The sequence below is a fragment of the Sturnira hondurensis genome, unplaced genomic scaffold, assembly GCF_014824575.4.
Source record: "Sturnira hondurensis isolate 20B ecotype Veracruz unplaced genomic scaffold, ASM1482457v3 Scaffold0003801, whole genome shotgun sequence".
Lineage (NCBI taxonomy): Eukaryota > Metazoa > Chordata > Mammalia > Chiroptera > Phyllostomidae > Sturnira > Sturnira hondurensis.
In genome coordinates this window covers 1,638,893-1,657,559 of record NW_028076432.1, presented here as the reverse complement: position 1 = coordinate 1,657,559, position 18,667 = coordinate 1,638,893, and the positions used below count along the sequence as shown (strand labels likewise).

Here is an 18,667-nt window from a genome sequence, read left to right as displayed (position 1 = left end):
GAGACTTCATGGGAAAGAGGCAAAAGAAAAGAAGGTAACAGTATTCCTCTCCAGGTAGCTTTCCCATGTTGAAGAGACAAATCACAAATCTACTGGACAACAGGACTGTAAGATTATACAAGTGAGAAAGCATAAATAATTGTGGGTGAGAGACACAGTGAAGGGATGATACGTGTTATTCCTCAGGTAGACATTTAGAGGAAGTCTACTGGAATGCTTTAAAGGAAGAAAGGACTAAGTTCGACAAACAAATGAGAACAGAGCAACTTCTACATTCTAAGTGCAGATATCTTAGAATCTACAAAAAACAAACAACATTCATGCAGGACCTTGAGGTCATATGTTCACAGTTGCAGTGCTTAGAAGTAAGGAGTCTAAACAGATAGGAATAAGGTTTAAAGGAAAAGAAAGAAAAAGACACTATATTCAAGATTGACTGGCATAGGGAAGCCCCTTCGAAAGCAGGAATAGAAAAAGAATCAAGGATCATGGGAACTGTACAAGTAAAGATGAACGCTCAAACCCAAGAAACGGGGGACAGAAAGAAGAAATGGTGCTACAAACTGGGATTTGGACAGATAAAAGTGCCATTGAGAGAAACAGAAAAAAACAACAGTTAGCAAAGAATATTAATGTTGAGTCTATAGCTGCAGGAATCCATTGGATAATCAAGAAAAAATGTACTGTGGATAGCTAGACAAGAAAGGGCCTTTGTTTTTGCTGTAGTCTACCTGTCACTTTGTATAGTGATGAAATTAATGAGCCGGACTCTTTCCTTTTATCACTGGGAAGACTCAGACATCCTGTTCTTTTTTGCTCATGCATAGCAACCACCCAGGTCTCCTGTCAGTGCAATCAAATCTCCCCAAGTTACAGGGAATTCTAAAAATGTGTCACCTGCTTCTAGAATAATAAAGAGAGAGTATATGGGGAATTTTCTTTCAAAAAGCAGGTTATAAGGCTAAGCGACATTTGTTTGTTTGTTTCCTACAGTTGTTGGCTTGAGGCTGTAAAATAGCACACGGAAACATGGACTGTATCTGCCCCTTTTACTCATATTCTTTCATCATAATTTGACTTAATCATAGTAGCATTAAATTGCTTAGCAAAGAAACAAGGAGATTCTCAAATATTAAATTTGAGAATCCAAAAGTCATCAACAGGTGATTTTTTAAATCTTAGACTAGATTTTATTTTCCCATGGGCATCTTTGATAAAAAATAGATGAAAGAAATTGCTAAGCAAATTCAGAGCATTATAATGAAACCAAATACTAATTGTCTCAGAATCCATGGGATGATTATTTTGAAGATTTCCAACACAGACATTGAACCTCAAGTATAACTTTTTTAATTTTGAACTTTGAAATCAGAACTCAAAAGAGGCATACGGCAAATTTTACAGAATAAGTGGATTTGCCTTTAACCACAAAATTGTGTTGTCCGCAGCATGATTGAAAACTGTTACTAACTTTAAAGGCTTCAGAAGCGATCAGCCTGTGAATAGCCTTCACCTCTGCCAACTTACCTGGCCTCCCTTTGTGTTTTCCAATGCACTTTCCTGAGCCTGCAGACAGCAAGCCCCTGGGCGGACTGTGGAGCCTTATCTAAATCCTCTGGAAGTTGTGCTGGGCTTATCTCTGCCTGGAGACCCAACGTCATTTTCCATGTCAAATTTCAGACATTCCAATATTGTGAAGATGTGGGCGACTTTGCCTTATCATTGAAAGCAGGCTATTATAGATACTTTATAAAGTTAATTATGTGACTAATACCTCTGCAAATAAAATGGCCTTCACTCAACTAAATTTTATTATCAAGACTAATCATTGCATTCAACAGATACATCAATAACTTTAGTGAGTTACGCAGCAGGGCTGTGGATTTCTTCAACAGAACAATTCATATTAAAATCAGATCAACAGAGGTTCTAGTAAAAATTTATCAATGTATGGGTTGTGATTGTGTGTGTATCACAGCAATATAATGTATTTTATTGAAGTTTTCTGTGTATTAACAGTTCAAGAGTTTATGGACACAGGGGGACAGATTTTTCTATCTTATTAGATTTTGAAGATTTTAAAAATAATTCTAAGCAAGAGTTCATTTGACAAGGAAAAGAAGAATTCTGACTACATAGTAGAATCAGAATCTAGCAAAAGATCCCATTTAATTTGGCATTTAAGGTGCTTTATGGTTTGGTTCACAATTTGCTTCATGTATATTCATTAAATCTGCCCAGGTAGACTATAAACTGCTTAAGTAAGTAAATTATTTCAAACTTGCTCACTGCTCCTCCAATGTGCTGAAGCACTAATGTATTAAATAGACACTCAAATGAATGACTAAATAAGGGACTGAACGAGCCTCTCTCCTACATTGTTGTTTGTACAATCCATCTGCCTTGAAAAGCCACAGGTAGCTGACTCAAGTCAATAGCTTGGATCTTTTTACAGCATATTTATACAGAAACATCTTCCAGTTTGTTTTTTGTCAGAGGCACATATTGAAAAGCTAAACGGAACTATGTAAAAGGAAAATGTTAAATGCATTCTTTGTTTTGTTTTGTTTTGTTTTGTTAAATGCATTCTTAAGAGGGTAATTTTGAAGATTATTTTGAGAAAGTTATGTATGTTTACTACGAGGAAATGTCTTTTTATTCAATACAATAAAAATCTAAGGTACATTTTTTTAAGTCTGTGCCTTATTGAAAGCTTTTTTAACAGCATAGTTACTGGGTGATGAGTTTGATTAAAAGGAGTCTATATACCAAAGAAAATATGGGAAGAAAGGAGAAAGAAAGAAAGAGAAGGGAGGAAGAGGAGACAGACAGACAGACAGGCAGGACGGGGAGGTAGTCAGGAGGAAAAGGAGGGATGAAAAGACGTGGGGTCCCCAAAATGCTTTTTTCATTGTATTAACAAGCAAGGCTTGGAAGCTCACCTCTTCCACACAGCCCCCTGGAACGCTAGGACCCTTCATTTTGTCCCCCTCTAACCTGCCACCTATGCAATTAATCCACTCCACTGAAAGTTTGTGCTTAGTTCTGTATGCCGCCTGTCTCTTTCTAGTTTTTAATTCTGGAAGTTAGTTTTCATAAGCTTCTAAAGAAAGACCTGTCTTCTCTGTACTCTGTTTCCCCACCACCTCCAGGACCATGTGAGCACACAGCAGACTGCCAAGAAAAAAACACATGAAAGATTAAATGACCAAGTATAGGAGTTAGTTTTTCCTAATTCAGTAATCTTGGTGAACTTTGCCTTGATGCTCTGGGAGTCCAAGTGTCCTATGCCTGGGAACTATAATTTCTATAAGGGTAATACACAGTCCCAATTGTGTGGAAATTTAAATACATAAACAATACACACTGCACGCAAACATACAGATTTTCTGCAACAGCTCAGAACATTTCCTTTGTTAAAGGGGACATGTAACTCAGAGTAGGCTTAGAATTACTATTCTAAAGAGTAAGGAAAAGGTGAGTTTATTTAATAATCAGGAGCCAGGAATTCAGTCTTTGAGGCCATTTCTGTCTATAATGAAAAATTCTTCAAACTGACCTTGAACTGGTTGGTTTCATCTTAAATCATATTCTGTATGACTCTGTATTGTTTCAAATCTCATCTTTCACGTTCTGTCTCCAATAGGGGTTAACGAGCATATTAATCCACATATTTCCAAAGTATTTTTTCCTATTTGCAGTCTGTAATTTAGACAATCCTTTCGAATGCAAGGCTTGATTTTTAAGCAACTTTTAAAAAAATGATTGTCCTCGTGTTCTTTAAAAATTATTCATAAACAGTCTAAAAGCAAAACTTTGAAATGTAGATTATTTTTCCTACTGGTTAACAGAAAAATTATTTTCATATGGTATCGGGCATCTTGCATGAATGTCTGATGATCTAGAAAGCTGATGGATTGCTTTGGCTAAAACTAGAAGTCGGCAAAAAGCTTCCATGAATATAAGAATGTAGCACATGGAGATCATTCATAAGACGAAGAGCAAACATTGGTGCCATGACAAGGCGTCCCTATGGCAATCCAGAGATATGTCAAAGGTAGAAAATGCTTGACGTTGTTGCTGTATTTTTGTAGTGGCCATAGCAACAGTTTATTACCTCTGTCATCTCGAGGCTCTCAGCTGAAATATCTAGGACAGATGTAAATGAACAAGCTTATATTTTTCAGAAAGAAAATTACAGCTTGTCTTATGTAAGAGGCATGGATTTAAGGTTCTTTCATAACATGATGAATGGTAATGGAACAGACAGATAATGCAGAAAGTTGCCCTTGGAGGTGAAATCAAGGCAGGGAGTACTAAGCCAGTGAATTCTGCCACGGATTAAACCTTGAACCCAATGAATAAATCCACCCAAAGGTTGCCAGGCTAGGAGACTGCAGCAGGGGACTGTGAATGGGAATGAGGCAGGAGAGGATCGGGGCTAAGGGAATGAGACTGAGGGCAGGCCTAAGGAAAACTCCCTGAGATGGTGGGTATCTCAGAGACTGTCCACTCTACTTCCACTTGACCTTAAGAATGTAGCTTTGTGGGTTTCTTTTGAGCCACCTAACATTCGCTGAGCATTGTTAAGCTGATAGTACTCAGTCGGGCATTTTAGAAAGTAGAAGTGGGAGCCCAGAAACAGGAGCACTAGAGCAGGGCTCCCTTATGCAGCCATAAGGCACTTTGTGTAAATTTTTCAAAACTCTTCTCAACTGCTCACTCGGTGGGTGTGAGTACAATGCCTGTTTGATGAGTACACTTTGAATTTGAGAACATAACTTGACACATGGGGCTGCTATTCAGTAATATTAAAATTTCTGCTTTATGAATGTATAAATATCCTTGCTCTTTGCGACACTTTTGGATTTCACAATGCTCTACTAAAGAGAAGGGTATTTGAAGTATCTGCTTTTCTAAAAAAGTATGTCAGATCCCCTAAAGTCAATCATTTTTTAAAATTTGCTTAGTGCCAAGGTTCCTTAGGAGAAAGAAATAATGATGTTTATCCATCTGAGTCTTACATTTTTATTATAGAAAGAACATTTAGTAACTATTTCATCAGTAACTGTACTCCTCTGGAGCACCAAATTTGTACACAAGAGCATATTAAGCCATGTAGTTACCATTTGAAAATGCACTATATTATGTTCTGAGCACTGAATTTGGCAAATATAAGAAATTTACTTATTTTAAAAGAGTAAAAAGAGTAATTAAGACCCAAATTGTGACACATGGGAAGTAAACAGTAAGCTTCACGATACACAAACACATAGCACTGCATTCTGGCCCTGAGAAAATGCCTAGCACATAGATATTTAACAAATGTACCTGATTAAATAATCACTTTTTAAACTGTTGGACGTATACCTACCTCCCATGAATGGGAAGGTCATTCCCAACATGACCTGTCTGATGAGGGGAATAGTTGTTTGTCTGGGATTTTTCTCCCCCAATGGAAAACCTGATAATGCAAATTTATTTCTAAATGGTTCCTATTTTATTGTGTTTTCCTTAAATATAAGTGCTTCATGTCATGAATAATCTAGAAAAGCTGAGTTTTGAGTTAGTAGAAAGTGAATTTTGTATGTAGGAAGAGTACATTAATATATCTATTACACATTTGTGTTGGTTTGTCTTTTTATTTTAAAACAGTACATCAGTTTACACCCAGAGTATTGTATCACAAAGTCAATATTTTTATATTGGGCAGAAGAGGAAAATTTTAGCAAACATATATAATACTTTTATTTATTTTTAAAAGTATTTTACTGTTTATGCCATTTACAGTTGTCTCACATTTCCCCCTCTACCCAACCTACCCGCAACTTCCATAATCAGTCCCCTTTTAAAAATCTGCCCACACTAAGTGAGACCCGTGTGGAGCCTCGAAAAGTAAACATCACTTAAATGACTGAAGAGGAGGAAGAATACCATTACAAAAAAAAAAAGGAAGACGCCTGAAAAAACAGGAGTAGAATTAAGCAAAGAACGAACTACTTGGTCTGATGAGAACAGAGATGGGTGTAGGGAGCAGTGTGGAAAAGGGGATGGACACGTAGGTGCAACAAATGACAAACTCTAAAAGCTGTGTACAAAATAATTAAAAATTATGTATTAGAAACTTGTGTCCAACGGCCAGGGATGGGTAAAGTGAAGAGAAGAGGTAAATAATGGGAACGGAAATTATATAAGAGGTAATGCTAGGCAAACCCCTGACAAGTTGAAATAGATATAAAAGAAATATAAAATGCATCAAAGATGAAATGGCACAACATGACAACCAGTCAGATTCGGAAACAAAAGGTTTTCACATGATTTCAATGTCCAAGAGGCAGCAAACAATAGAAGCACAAGGGAAAAGCATATAGTTGTTTTGCAGAACTGGTTTGAGAAGATAAAGAATTCATAGAAAACATTCTATAGGCAGTAGGGGATACAGTTCAAGTGAATAGAAGCAAGAATAAAATAGAATAATGGACCTAAAAGATTAAGACATAGGGATTGAGCGCGGGCCTGCACACCAGAGGATCATGGTTCGATTCCCAGTCAGGGCACATGCCTGGGTTGCAGGCCAGTTCCCAGCAGGGGATGCACAAGAAGCAACCATACATTGATATTTCTCTCCCTCTCTCCTTCCCTTCCCCTCTAAAGATAAATAAATAAAATCTTTTAAAAAAAGAATCTAAAAAAAAGATTAAGACTTAGGAAAGGGTGTGCCCAACCATAAGAGAATGCCAAGATGAGCAAAGGACTAAGAACTTTAAATAACACCATCTAAGACTTGGGAATGGGAAGCAAAGGAAAAAAAGTCAGAGGCTTAGCAGGAGATGCTGATAAGGGCAACAGAAACAAAAGTAGAAGAAGGTTTCAAAAAGGAAGATATAATCAAGATCTTCCCATACCACAGAAGATGTTGTTTGGGTTTCGCCAAAAGAAAACCATCAGTTACCCTTGAGAGAATCTTTGGTACAAAGCTAGAATTACAAGAATGGTTTTATAAGGGATAGGTAAAAGGACAGGTAAAAAGGAAGGTCATAGAACATGTAGAGATAGCCCAGATTAATATTCCAATTGTAGAATCATCTACATGCAGCATATATTACAAACCTCCCAAGCTCTGCTTTGTGCCTCTTGAGCTTCCTACTGCTGCTATAATGAATTACTACAAATTTACAGGCATTTATTAGCAAACTTAGTATTTTCTAGGTCTGGAAGTCAAAAGTCCAAATGGGTTTTACTAAGTTGAAAACATAGTCAGCAGGACTGATCTCCCCCCCGCCTCCTTTTTTTTTAAACATTAAGATGTAATAAATAACTTTGTGTGAATTTAAGGAAATAATGCAATGACTTGAAATATGTACTTGAAATTTACTAAGACAGTAGATCATAAAAGTGCTCACCACACACACACACATACACACCACATATCTGTCACCTCACACACCTTGTACCAGCCCCTAGTAACCATTCTCCTCTTTGTTTCTTGGGCCCATCTGGATAATCCCAGTATGTCAAGATTCTGCATCACATTTGCAAAGTCCTTTTGCCATGTAAGGGAACACATTAACAGTCTCCGAGGAATAAAGTATAGACATTGTTGAGGTGTCATTCTGCCTACCACCAAGTCTTAGTCAAAGCATCAGGACAGTTTTGATTTGAATTTGCCTTAATTTTGATGCATCAGTTTACCTTTGGGTTACATAATATGTGAGATTAATTCATCAGCTAGAAAACAAAAACTATTTTAATAAAGAAGTTTTACACTAGTCTATTGTTTTCTGCTGCAAGTTTTTTAAGTTAAATGTTAAAATTCTTAAATTGTATTTAATAATAGTTGGCAGCAATAACAATATTTTGATGAGATCTTCATTGAAGTTATATTTTATATTATAGAAATCACTCTTGGCAACACCTTGTGCTATTATTTGCTTCACCTTTTTAAGATAAAATATTCTATTAAAGAGCCTTCAAGAATCAATAAGGATTTTTCCCTTTGTATACATTTAAAATATATACATTTTAACCTAACAATGTAAAACATATTTGAATTCCTCAAACTATTCAATTCATAGTTTTCTCTCTGTATATAATTTTTTTTCTGGACAAAACTGAAGGGATGCCAGACAAAATTGCAGTGGAGATTAAATTAGATTATGCATGTGCAGCAGTAGCACAGTTGCTGGCCAATCCTAAGTAGGTCTTCAATAATATTTTAGCCTAAATCCAAAATATATTCCATGAGATTTAACCACTAATATTCAAATGTATTTCTATAATAACTACAAGTAAATAATAATATAGATGGTGTTTCTTTTTAAACCCATCGCATTTTAAATGTTTGGTTGCTTTACACAGTAAAATTAACTTTTTAACATGAGAATTCAACTTAAATAACTTCATTTCATTAAAAATGGTGTTTTATATTATAATTAACTATTCAGTCAGATTTCCATGAGTATACAGAATTACATGGTCTTTTAAATTATGAGGAAAGTTTTGTCAATCTCAAATACTCAATACGGCATATTCAAAGTTAAAATTACTCAGAAGAGCAACTGAAAGGAAATCTAGAAGACCGCAACACTTTAAGAAGGTCATGAAATAAATTTTTCAGTGTTTGTGATTTACCTTCAAGTGGCGCTGTTTCAGATTTCTTGCTGCAATTCTGTTTCTATTCCTTTAACTTCTTTTGATTAAATATGTCTGTGTTTTCACTGTCTTTTATATTTTGTGAAGTTGTCAAATGATCTTCATCTCATCCTGTGTAATTTAAGAGACTTTTATATCGCTCTCTGAAAGACCATCATACAAGTCCAACTAGGAGAATAATTTACAAGTTTGAAATTGAGCAGTCATTGGGAAAATACTGCCTCACCCGCAATGATCACACAGGCTCTCCTGTTCATACTTGGTAGGGGTTTGAACTAGATCAGAAGAGGCAAGAAGCCTTTAGCTGAGGTATTTTGAATAATATCATTGGTTTCATAAACCTACTTTAATTTGCATTTTTAAAAAATATGACTTTAATGAGATTAGCAGATGATAAAGCATCTTTGGGTGTAAACTTACCTATAACTTTCACATAAACATTTTTCTGAAAACCAATTTTGGAAATTGTGATTCTGTGTATCTTTAAGTTAACATCTAGTAGTCAATCATAAACTAGAATAATACGTACAGTACATATTCTGCTCTATGAAGCCAAAGAGAGTGGGCTTTCTCAGTTTGGAAGAGATGCTAATATTTTTGTTATTATTTTATCAGCATCCTCCTGCCTTGTCTCCTGCAGTCATTGCACCTAATAATGTTTATGTAGCTAGAAGAAAATCGAGCTTTTCCCACCACCTCAGTGCACAGTGCCTTTTCTGATTACAACAGGCACATCTAATTACTTCTTCTGATTAATCTCAATAGTTGAATAATTCCTTCCCAGGCAAAGTAAACCATATGAAAGTAAAATTCTAAATATTTCCACAAGAACTAATTTTTAATAAGCACATTTGTAGGGGGTACCAAATAAGAAAATAGATTGACTTTCAGTAGATGGGCAACTTGTAATAAAAATGCTTGAATATACTTACTTCTACGCGCTTTACTATTTTAAACAGAGCCTGCAAATCTGAAGCTCTCACCAAAAAACATCTCTTCCCCCTTTCCATCCCACTTGCATATCCACTGAACTCTTCTCAGTGTATTTACCTCTTTCTTTTTATATATTTATTGGTGTGCATGTTACATGTCACCACATGTGCTCTGAGCTCTATCCACAATACTTAGCTCCATGTCTTGAATATAAAGAAATAGCTAATGTTGAGTTCTTGCTATGTGCTAGATGCCATTCTACACTTTCTAGTTTAACTCCTTTCATTTTCAAAAGAGATGAAATGGGTACCACTATTACCTTCAGAAACTCAGAACAGTTCAACAATCTGGCCAGAGTTACACAGCCTGTAAGTGTTCATTTTTACGTGTCAGCCCTTCCCATCATGCCCAGACAGAACAGAGTCCTAGTATTTTAACTCATGAGTAATAATAGTGAATATTTACTAAACTTTTATCACGTGCTAGGCACCGCATCTTATTTTAAGACTTATTTTTAAGTCTTTCAAAAAGACTATGAGATACCTACCAATTTACCACCACTTTAAAGATGAAGAAACTGAGGCAGAAAGAAGTTAAACAACTTGCTCAAGGTCATGCACCTGGTAAAGGGTGGAGCCAGGGTTTAAACTCAAAGGTCAAACTCCAGAGCTATACTCTGAATGAAGGAAGGAAGCAATGATCAAAAATATGGCTTGGAAGGGCAGGAAAAGCAATAGGGAGGGAATGACATTTGACATATGTGGTGGGGCAAAATCGAAAAAATATGAACACTCTAGGCAGGAGAGGCAGATTGGATAAAGTAATGCAGAACTTTAAACTCCAAGCACCTGAAGCTTAATAGGCATTCAGTAGGAATGAAAGACTACCTTAAGAGTTTTGCATATGTGTTACACTAATAATGTGCTCTGCATGTTTTTTTCTTTCAGTGCCACCATGGGCCTTAATTGCCATAGCCATAGTTGCAGTCCTTTTAGTCCTGACCTGCTGCTTTTGTATCTGTAAGAAATGTTTGTTCAAAAAGAAAAATAAGAAGAAGGGGAAGGAAAAGGGAGGGAAGAATGCCATTAACATGAAAGATGTGAAGGACCTGGGGAAGACCATGAAAGATCAGGTAATATATTCATTCCGCATGTCTTCTTAGATGTTACTGAAAATTAACAAATGGTTTATTAGTTTATGCCAGATAAGTATAGCACTAAACAGCTTCTGGACACTTGTCATTGCTGGAGAGGTGCTTAGCGACCCTTTCAGCCATTACTCAATATCCCAAGGTGCAGTGGAAACACTTGGTAGGGCTCTAGAGTCCCCTAAGCGTGCAAACCAGCGAGGGGCACCCAGGCCATCTCGATGGGTCCAGCATATTGGAATGTGCCTGAATGTTCTGATTGCATCTATTCGCTCGCCTTCATTGCGTTTAGAGTTTGAGAAGTATATTAAAAAAATATCTGAGTGTCTCCCTCCTGGGCAAGTCACCTTTCTAGCAGTGCTACTGCTCTTATTCACTGTTAAGTAACTGAGTCTAAAAGGTGTTTATCACACGTGGTGAAAGGTACTCATGGTATGTTTTCATTCCACTCAATAATAAGTGCTTCAGAATGAGTTATACAAGGAAAGGAGAAAAATAGGAGCATGCCCTAAAGAAGGTGGCAGAATTTGAGGGCAAAATTCTTTATCCTTCCATAAGAACAGTTAAAAACATAATGCAGGTTATAAATTCCCCCTGGCTGGACTATTTTCTCAATCCTATGGAAACTGTTTGGATGGTCTTTATATTCTCTATTTTTGCTAAATTAACTGAATGATTTGGTTCAGCATAGTTTACTATTAATAATTAAATGCTTCTTCAGTTTTTGAAGTCATATTTATATTGGATATTTCTAAGTAACATTTAATTTACATTAAAAATTACAAAAAGATTTTTTAAAAAATAACATTTTTATTATTAATGTCTTCCTTCATATAATTCAAAAATTCAATTTATTCCCAAATAACAACCTATATAGTCAGTTCTACAAATTCCTCTGATAATATTAATCACTATTAGTTAAACTCCTAAATATATGACTCTTGCGAACAATATAATCAACAGAGCCATTTTAGTACATTTGCATGGTTTCCTAGTTAACCATGGTTTCCTAGCTAACCACTCAGGAAATAACCCTGCACCCCAGCCTGAGTTTTAAACACTTTTTCTCAAAGACACAGTCATGTCTACTGAAAACAATTACACAAAGGCTCATTTTTTCACGAGCTGAGCTCCTGATTCGTTTCAGAGCTAAGGAAGGGACTGAAGGCTGGTGCTCACCTCGGAGAGCTGTGTCCTGAGCTCAGAGTGAGAAGGGTTACATTTTCCTGTAAGTTTCTAATCACAGCCACAGAAGCACAAACATTCCAATCTATTAAGGACTGTTCTCTTTGGTTAATCTGTTACATAGAAACTGAAATTTTAAATCATGTCTTGCCTTATTTCAACATTTCTGTAGCAAGCAGGACTTGATACAGATTTCTTTAAACAACTTATTGGAATACATGTAGAAATAATCTTCTAGATGGACATGAAATGAATAATTTTACATAAATTTTAGCTATATATGTTAAACAATACACTGAAAATACAATACTATCATTTCATAACTATAATATTTAAATTCCAGTATCCTATAATTAAAAACTAAAAGCACCAAATAATATTAAACACCTATAGTATTTCTTTCTAAGACAAGCAATTTGTATTTTTCATTGTAAGATTTGTTCTATATTGTGTAAGTCTATAGTTTATAGAATAGTAGTGATGTTTATTACCCCCAGTATGACCTGGATAAATGACCGAGATCTCAAAAGTAATAAATACAGAAAACTGATTGTGGTTAATTTTTCATTGGTCACCTATTCCTTTAGTGGGAGGGGAAGAGAAAAATGAGTCAAATAAGGAAATAATAAGGAAGTCAATGACAGTTTACAGTAATCTGTCACAGCATAGCATTTAGGATGTCAACCCTCAAAGAGGTGTTTTTAATTATTTTAAGTAGACCAATTTACATAGAATTTTATAGATCTTATTTTTATTTATGAACAATTAAATGTTAAATGATTTATAAACAATTAAGTGTTTAGATAACTGAAAGTAGGCCCCACAAATGAACAAGTATATAGCAGTAACTTATGATACTTTTTAAGACTGACAAAGTAGCTGATAATGGGTTCTATCATTTTATGAAGAGGAAAGAAGAAAAAATAAAATGTAATTCAAAGATTTTGAGATATTCTATTATATTTGATCATCAAAATTCAGATATTATTTAATTTATACAAATTCAAAACAGCCTTACCACAAAGTAAAATTATTGCTTTAAATATTTATATTTTAGGTGGTTTTAAACAGAATATTAATATGAACATGGGGAAGACAATGTGCCTCTCACTTTAAAACAGATCTGCGAGGCATTTTAGATATTTCTTAAAATATCTCAGCTCTTGGAAAATCAAAAAGTTTTTACTATTTCAATCCATAAAAAAAAAACACAGAAATTAAATCTCAGCATTCATGGCTATGTGTCTCTATGATAACATTTTATACCCAAGGAGAAATTTTTATATATTCTGCAATGGCAACAAAAAAAATTAACTACAAATACTGTATTTATACAACAAAAGATATATATACATATATCTTTTTTTAGTGCCTTAAAACTTGAGATTAAAAATACAGAAGAAAAATACCAACTTAAAAAGTCCTAGGTCTGGAAAGGTCATTTCTCCATCGTTTTTACTAACGTGTATGGATACTTTAATTTTTATTTCTTCCTTCTATGTCCTCCTTATCTGTGTTGTGTCTCATGACTGTTCTGGACTGTCCCTTGCGGTAGGTTTCCTCTGCTACTTAGATACTCCTACGTCAGCGCTCGGACACACTCAGTGCCTGGCAGCTGGGGCTCCACCTCCGAGGGCGCGCCGTTCTGACACACATCAAGAGGCTGAACTAAATTGGTTTTGTAAAGATGAAGGGTTCTCACATTAAATATTGCTAACTGGTGAAATACAGTGTTATTAGAAAGCTCGAGTTTTTAATTGATGGGCGCAGAAAGAAAATTCAGCCCTTTGTTGCTGCCTTTTCACTGTGCCTTATCAAATCCAAACCCAGACCATTTAACTGAGAATGAGCCAGTGCTCCTTTCAGTGGCTGTGAACTAAGCACCTTTTGAATGTGGAAGCAAACCAGAAGCATGTGCACTAAATCTTTGAAATTTAAAACAAGGTCAATGTTCCCAACACAGCTTTTCTACAGCAATTTATCAAACTCTCAGAGCCGCTGGGTTTACAAGTTTTTCCTCTGCATTTTGTTCCTTTGTGGGAGGAAGTATTACTCTCGAGATATTATAATGGCCACTGATTTAATAGGCCTGAATTTAATGTGATAGTACAGAAAATGTCTTGGTTAAACTCAGCCTTTGGGACAAGAATAGACTTAATCACTTCAGTGATGAACAGTGGCACTGAGAAATTATCAAAAATTTAGACCTATTTCATGCAGAATAATTGAAGGGATGGTCCTGCACCTTTTATTAGGGCAAGCCCACTTAGGGAGAGAGAGATTTAATATCTCAGCTATTTCAAATTGCACTGGGCTGAAACATGATACGTAAATTGTCAGTTCTGAGCATTTTGAAAAGTATTTTAATCCATTAATTTTTTTATTATGGTGGAGTAATGTGCAGATTTTTCAGACAGAACTATGCACTAATTTGCTATTATTTTTTTAAAAATGAAAATGTTACAGGGAGGCAAATTACATAGGTTAAAATTTTCTCAGCACATCTTCTTTGACAGTTAAAGACTTGCACACAGCTAAGGTGTTGAAAGGGCAATGTGATTCCACATCGTCAAGCCCTATAATTAAACCCAATTGTCTCTTCTTGTTACTTTACCACCATATTCCCGGTAGTGACCCCTCCCCCAAGTTAAAAGGTTAATATAAATTTCTAAATAATTCCATTGTTTCTTAACTTTGGCTATCAGTAAATCAACAGTTTACTATTCAGGGAAACATCCAAGTATAATTTAAAGTTTCCACATTAAATAGTATATGGCTAACCAGATTTTTTAAAGGTCCTCCACTGATATATTGATGGCAAGTTTTAATTTTCTCTACTCTTTGTAGACTCCTGAGAATTTCCAAGAACCACAAAAGGGAAGCATCTCTGACTACAGTGCCACTCTGTTTGTCTGTTCTTCCCACCCAAATAAATTATGTTAATACGGTGCCACCACACCTCAGTTTGAGGGGATCAAATTGGAGTTCCCCAGGTAGAGCCAAATTGGAAAACTTTGTCAATTAAGGAACTGAGGGTGTCGTTTTGAAGCATCATTGAGGGTTTCTGTGTTCATGGATAAGTAAACAGAAAAGTCTTCTTTCAGCAGAGAAAAAATACCATGTGGTCTGGGAAGTGGGAACAGTGGGAAAAGCTTGGGTAGGCTGATGATTCTGGTGCTTTTCTGAAGCCTGGTTATGCTTCTTGCATTCAAGTTCTGTAAGAATAGTCAGATTGAATTTGATTGCTGAGAAGAGTTAAGATGCCCTTACTTTGTCAGAGATATAAAGCAGTCTACCATCTATGTGTCTTAACTTGATTTCTGTGAGGTTCTACGGTAACACACACACAGTTATGAAAACACCAGAACCAAAAACTAGGAGGGGGTATATAGGGTTTTGTAACCCTATATACAACAGAAAGGTTGAAACCCCTAAAATAACACACCCTCTACAAACCAATAAGAGGCAAACAACCATTAGATCCAAACCGGGTGAGGGGCCTTTGAGTAACGCCATCATTCAAGCCAAAGTTTTGAAACATAATGTAACAGTTTGGTAAGGAATCAAAAATGGAAAATTGTAGTCCATGAATTTCAAAAGTAGGAATGCTTTATATAATATCATGATAATAAGGTCAAATTCCTGATGCTAATGGTAACAGTTCTAGAGAAAAATTAGCAAAGGCTATATACCAGCAGTCTCCAGAAAAAAAAAATAAATGTGGTTAATGTAAGATTTAAAATTTTTGTTAACCTCTCTAGTGGTTAGGGATATGTCACACTATCAGTTTTAATCAACAGTAACAATTATGCATTTACTTCTAATTATTTTTTAAAATCCTTTCAGTCAATAAGAATGCACATCTCCAGAAACAAAGCTTTCACCTTTTGGTACTTATTGAGAAAATGTATTCTATATTTTTATTTTTTAAGAGGAGCATTTGAATATATTTTATTAAATAATGAGCTTTCTAGTATTTCAATTTATATTACATTTAAGTCTCGGGTTATAAAAAATATTCAACTGATACAAACTGAGCTTTGCGAGTTCAACCCCATTATTTTTGTTCATTAATGCAAAATAAATTTTTATACCAATATCATTTTGACAAAATTGCAAATATAACTCCTTTTATTTTTTTTGGTATCAAATGGACCCATAAAAATCAATTTAATTCAGCCTAGCTTTCTGTGGAGCTGTTATGAAAATAAAATGGTAAATGTAAACTGAAAATGGAGTCGATTTCTCTCTAAACATGCATTTGCTGGTAGCATGTTTTTTCTCTTTTTCCATAACCATTATAAATGTAGATGTCAAACATAGGAAATTAAAACTTTCTGAGAATCACTTACTCAACTATTTTTTCATAGGAAACAAGGCAAGGAAAGGCCACACATTTCACATGAATTACCCCGCTGCATGTAACAATGGTGTTTTACATGATGGTCAGCTCAACTGGCTTTAACCTGCGTGAATGTGAATCCTGGCCTGGTCAATAGCATGTTTATCATACCACTGAAATGAGCAGTTTCAGCAGAGTCAAATATAATGCCAAACTGACATCTTCTCTGCAACAACTTTACATTTTTTGCTTGCAATATTCTTAGGGGCTTCTTCCATTGCTTCCATGTTGCTTGCTGATTGGGGGAAAAATTCCGTGCGTAAATGGAATTTTAAAAAATATGTAAGCAGCAAATGTGAATGTGTGTCAGACCAACTGAGATTTCCAGCATCTTAGTGCTTGCTTCTGACAGCTTGGAAGTGTAACCACAGGCCCAGTTTAATTTGGATTTTGATGCGAATGCACTTGAATTCACATACGATCCATTTCCCTAATCACAGGCCCTTAAGGATGATGACGCTGAAACTGGATTGACTGATGGGGAAGAAAAAGAAGAACCCAAAGAAGAGGAGAAACTGGGAAAGCTTCAATATTCACTGGATTATGATTTCCAGAACAACCAGGTCTGAGGGGGAAAATGTTTTCTAATTCCATTACGTTTTCTGAAATTACCAAGTAGAAATTGAAGCATGATATTTCTTAAAACATTTCGTTGGCTGCAAGGGGAAAATGCAATTATCAAAGCTATTGATGAAATAATTTCTAAGTACAGGCAGTCTCCTACTTGCTAATTTAACTTCTGGTAATTGGAATTCACAGTATTCAACCGATTACATCTAACTTATAGCACTTACAATAGGCGGGCAGAATACAAATTAACCTGAAGCAGTCAGACTGATTCTGAGAGCTCCCAGCCACAGTCTGCCTGCACCCACCCTCAGCCCTAGCTGCAATAATCCTTGCGCTGCATGGATTAGATCCAAACCGGGTGAGGGGCCTTTGAGTAACGCCATCATTCAAGCCAAAGTTTTGAAACATAATGTAACAGTTTGAGAAGGAATCAAAAATGGAAAATTGTAGTCCATGAATTTCAAAAGTAGGAATGCTTTATATAAATAATAGCATGATAATAAGGTCAAATTCCTGATGCTAAGGATAGCAGTTCTAAAAGAGCAGAAAGACCAGAAAACTTCATTTCTAGTACCTATGACGGCTGCCCCCAAAAGTGCCAAAACGCTAAAAGAGGTAACAAAACAGGCATTTCTCCTTCAGTTTCTCAAATCACCATGAAATGCCAACTAGGTTAACAATATCAGTTCCCCTTTATTGCCTGCCTTGTAGAGATAGCACACACTCACACTCACACACACAAAGATAGCTGTGAGAAACCCCTCCACATAAAAAGATTCTATGACATTGATGAATATACTCCTTTATCTACTGAATTGCTCAAGAAATTAAAAAGTTGAGAATCAGCGGAACTGACTGAGTTAGAGGTCTGACCCTCACGAACCCTTAGGACGTGGCCCTTCCCTAAAGAGGGCAGTTGTCAAACTCCAGTTTGTCTGGCTTCACTCATCGTTTTGGGAGAGGAAGAACTGATAAGTGTGAAGTAAATAAAGTTACTGCTGATGCAGCCTGTGTAATTATTTCCAGTTTGATGAGGAGTGGAGCACGTAAGTCAAACCCCAAGGTTCTGCTTTGACAGCTGCCATCTGAAGGCAGGAGAGTTGTGAGAGCCCTGCAGGGTCGCAAGGTCGCACAGTCACAGGGTCCTACGGACGCCAGGCCTCCTTTGGAAACTGACAGCTCAGTCCCTGGCTCCGTTCTCTGGAGTCTCCAGAGGGTGTCTCATGAAGAATGTGTTGATATGTTTTATCGTATTAAAAATAATTTTACTTGATCACTGTCATTACAGTCCTGGCTAGTTATTTCATAATGCATTGTAGAAAGCTGTGTGTTGGTTACAGATATGGGTTTACAGGTATGGGTTTATACAGATTTATAGGTATACCTTTTACAGTTAATGAACTGGAATATTTGAGGTCATTTCTATGACTTAATCCAAAATTTGATTATCAGGACTTGGTTGAAAGCAAAACTTTTTTTAATATCCTCAGGAAGGTCAAGGTCAAGTTATATTATCTTGACATATACCATGTTTTCTAGAAATTTGACTTGCCTTTTATATATTTCCCATATTTTTCTACTAGTTTATTTTACTTTCATATTTTTCAGTAGAAATCTGGTGTTATCTCATTCTGGTTAGTTATAATTTTGAAAGTTTTAAGTTGGCTTTGAGTACTGGAAATATCATTTTATAAAATAGTATTTTTTAATAAAATAGTATTTTTAAGAAAATAATAGCACTGATTTTTTTTCACTGAAATATGAGTGTATTTACTGCT

The 18,667-nt window shown here is 35.7% G+C and overlaps 1 protein-coding gene across 2 annotated transcripts in view; it reads left to right on the top strand.

The window, feature by feature from the left end:
- Positions 1-18,667, top strand: part of SYT1 (synaptotagmin 1) — a 440,827-nt gene that overhangs the window by 278,820 nt on the left and 143,340 nt on the right. Inside the window, exons 3-4 of one of the 2 annotated variants that reach the window (XM_037042822.1) lie at positions 10,533-10,717; positions 16,769-16,882. In XM_037042822.1, coding sequence (XP_036898717.1) covers positions 10,533-10,717; positions 16,769-16,882 — 299 coding nt within the window. Of the gene's footprint in view, positions 1-10,532; positions 10,718-16,759; positions 16,883-18,667 lie in introns of both variants that reach the window. The other variant, XM_037042821.1, reaches the window with a different exon arrangement.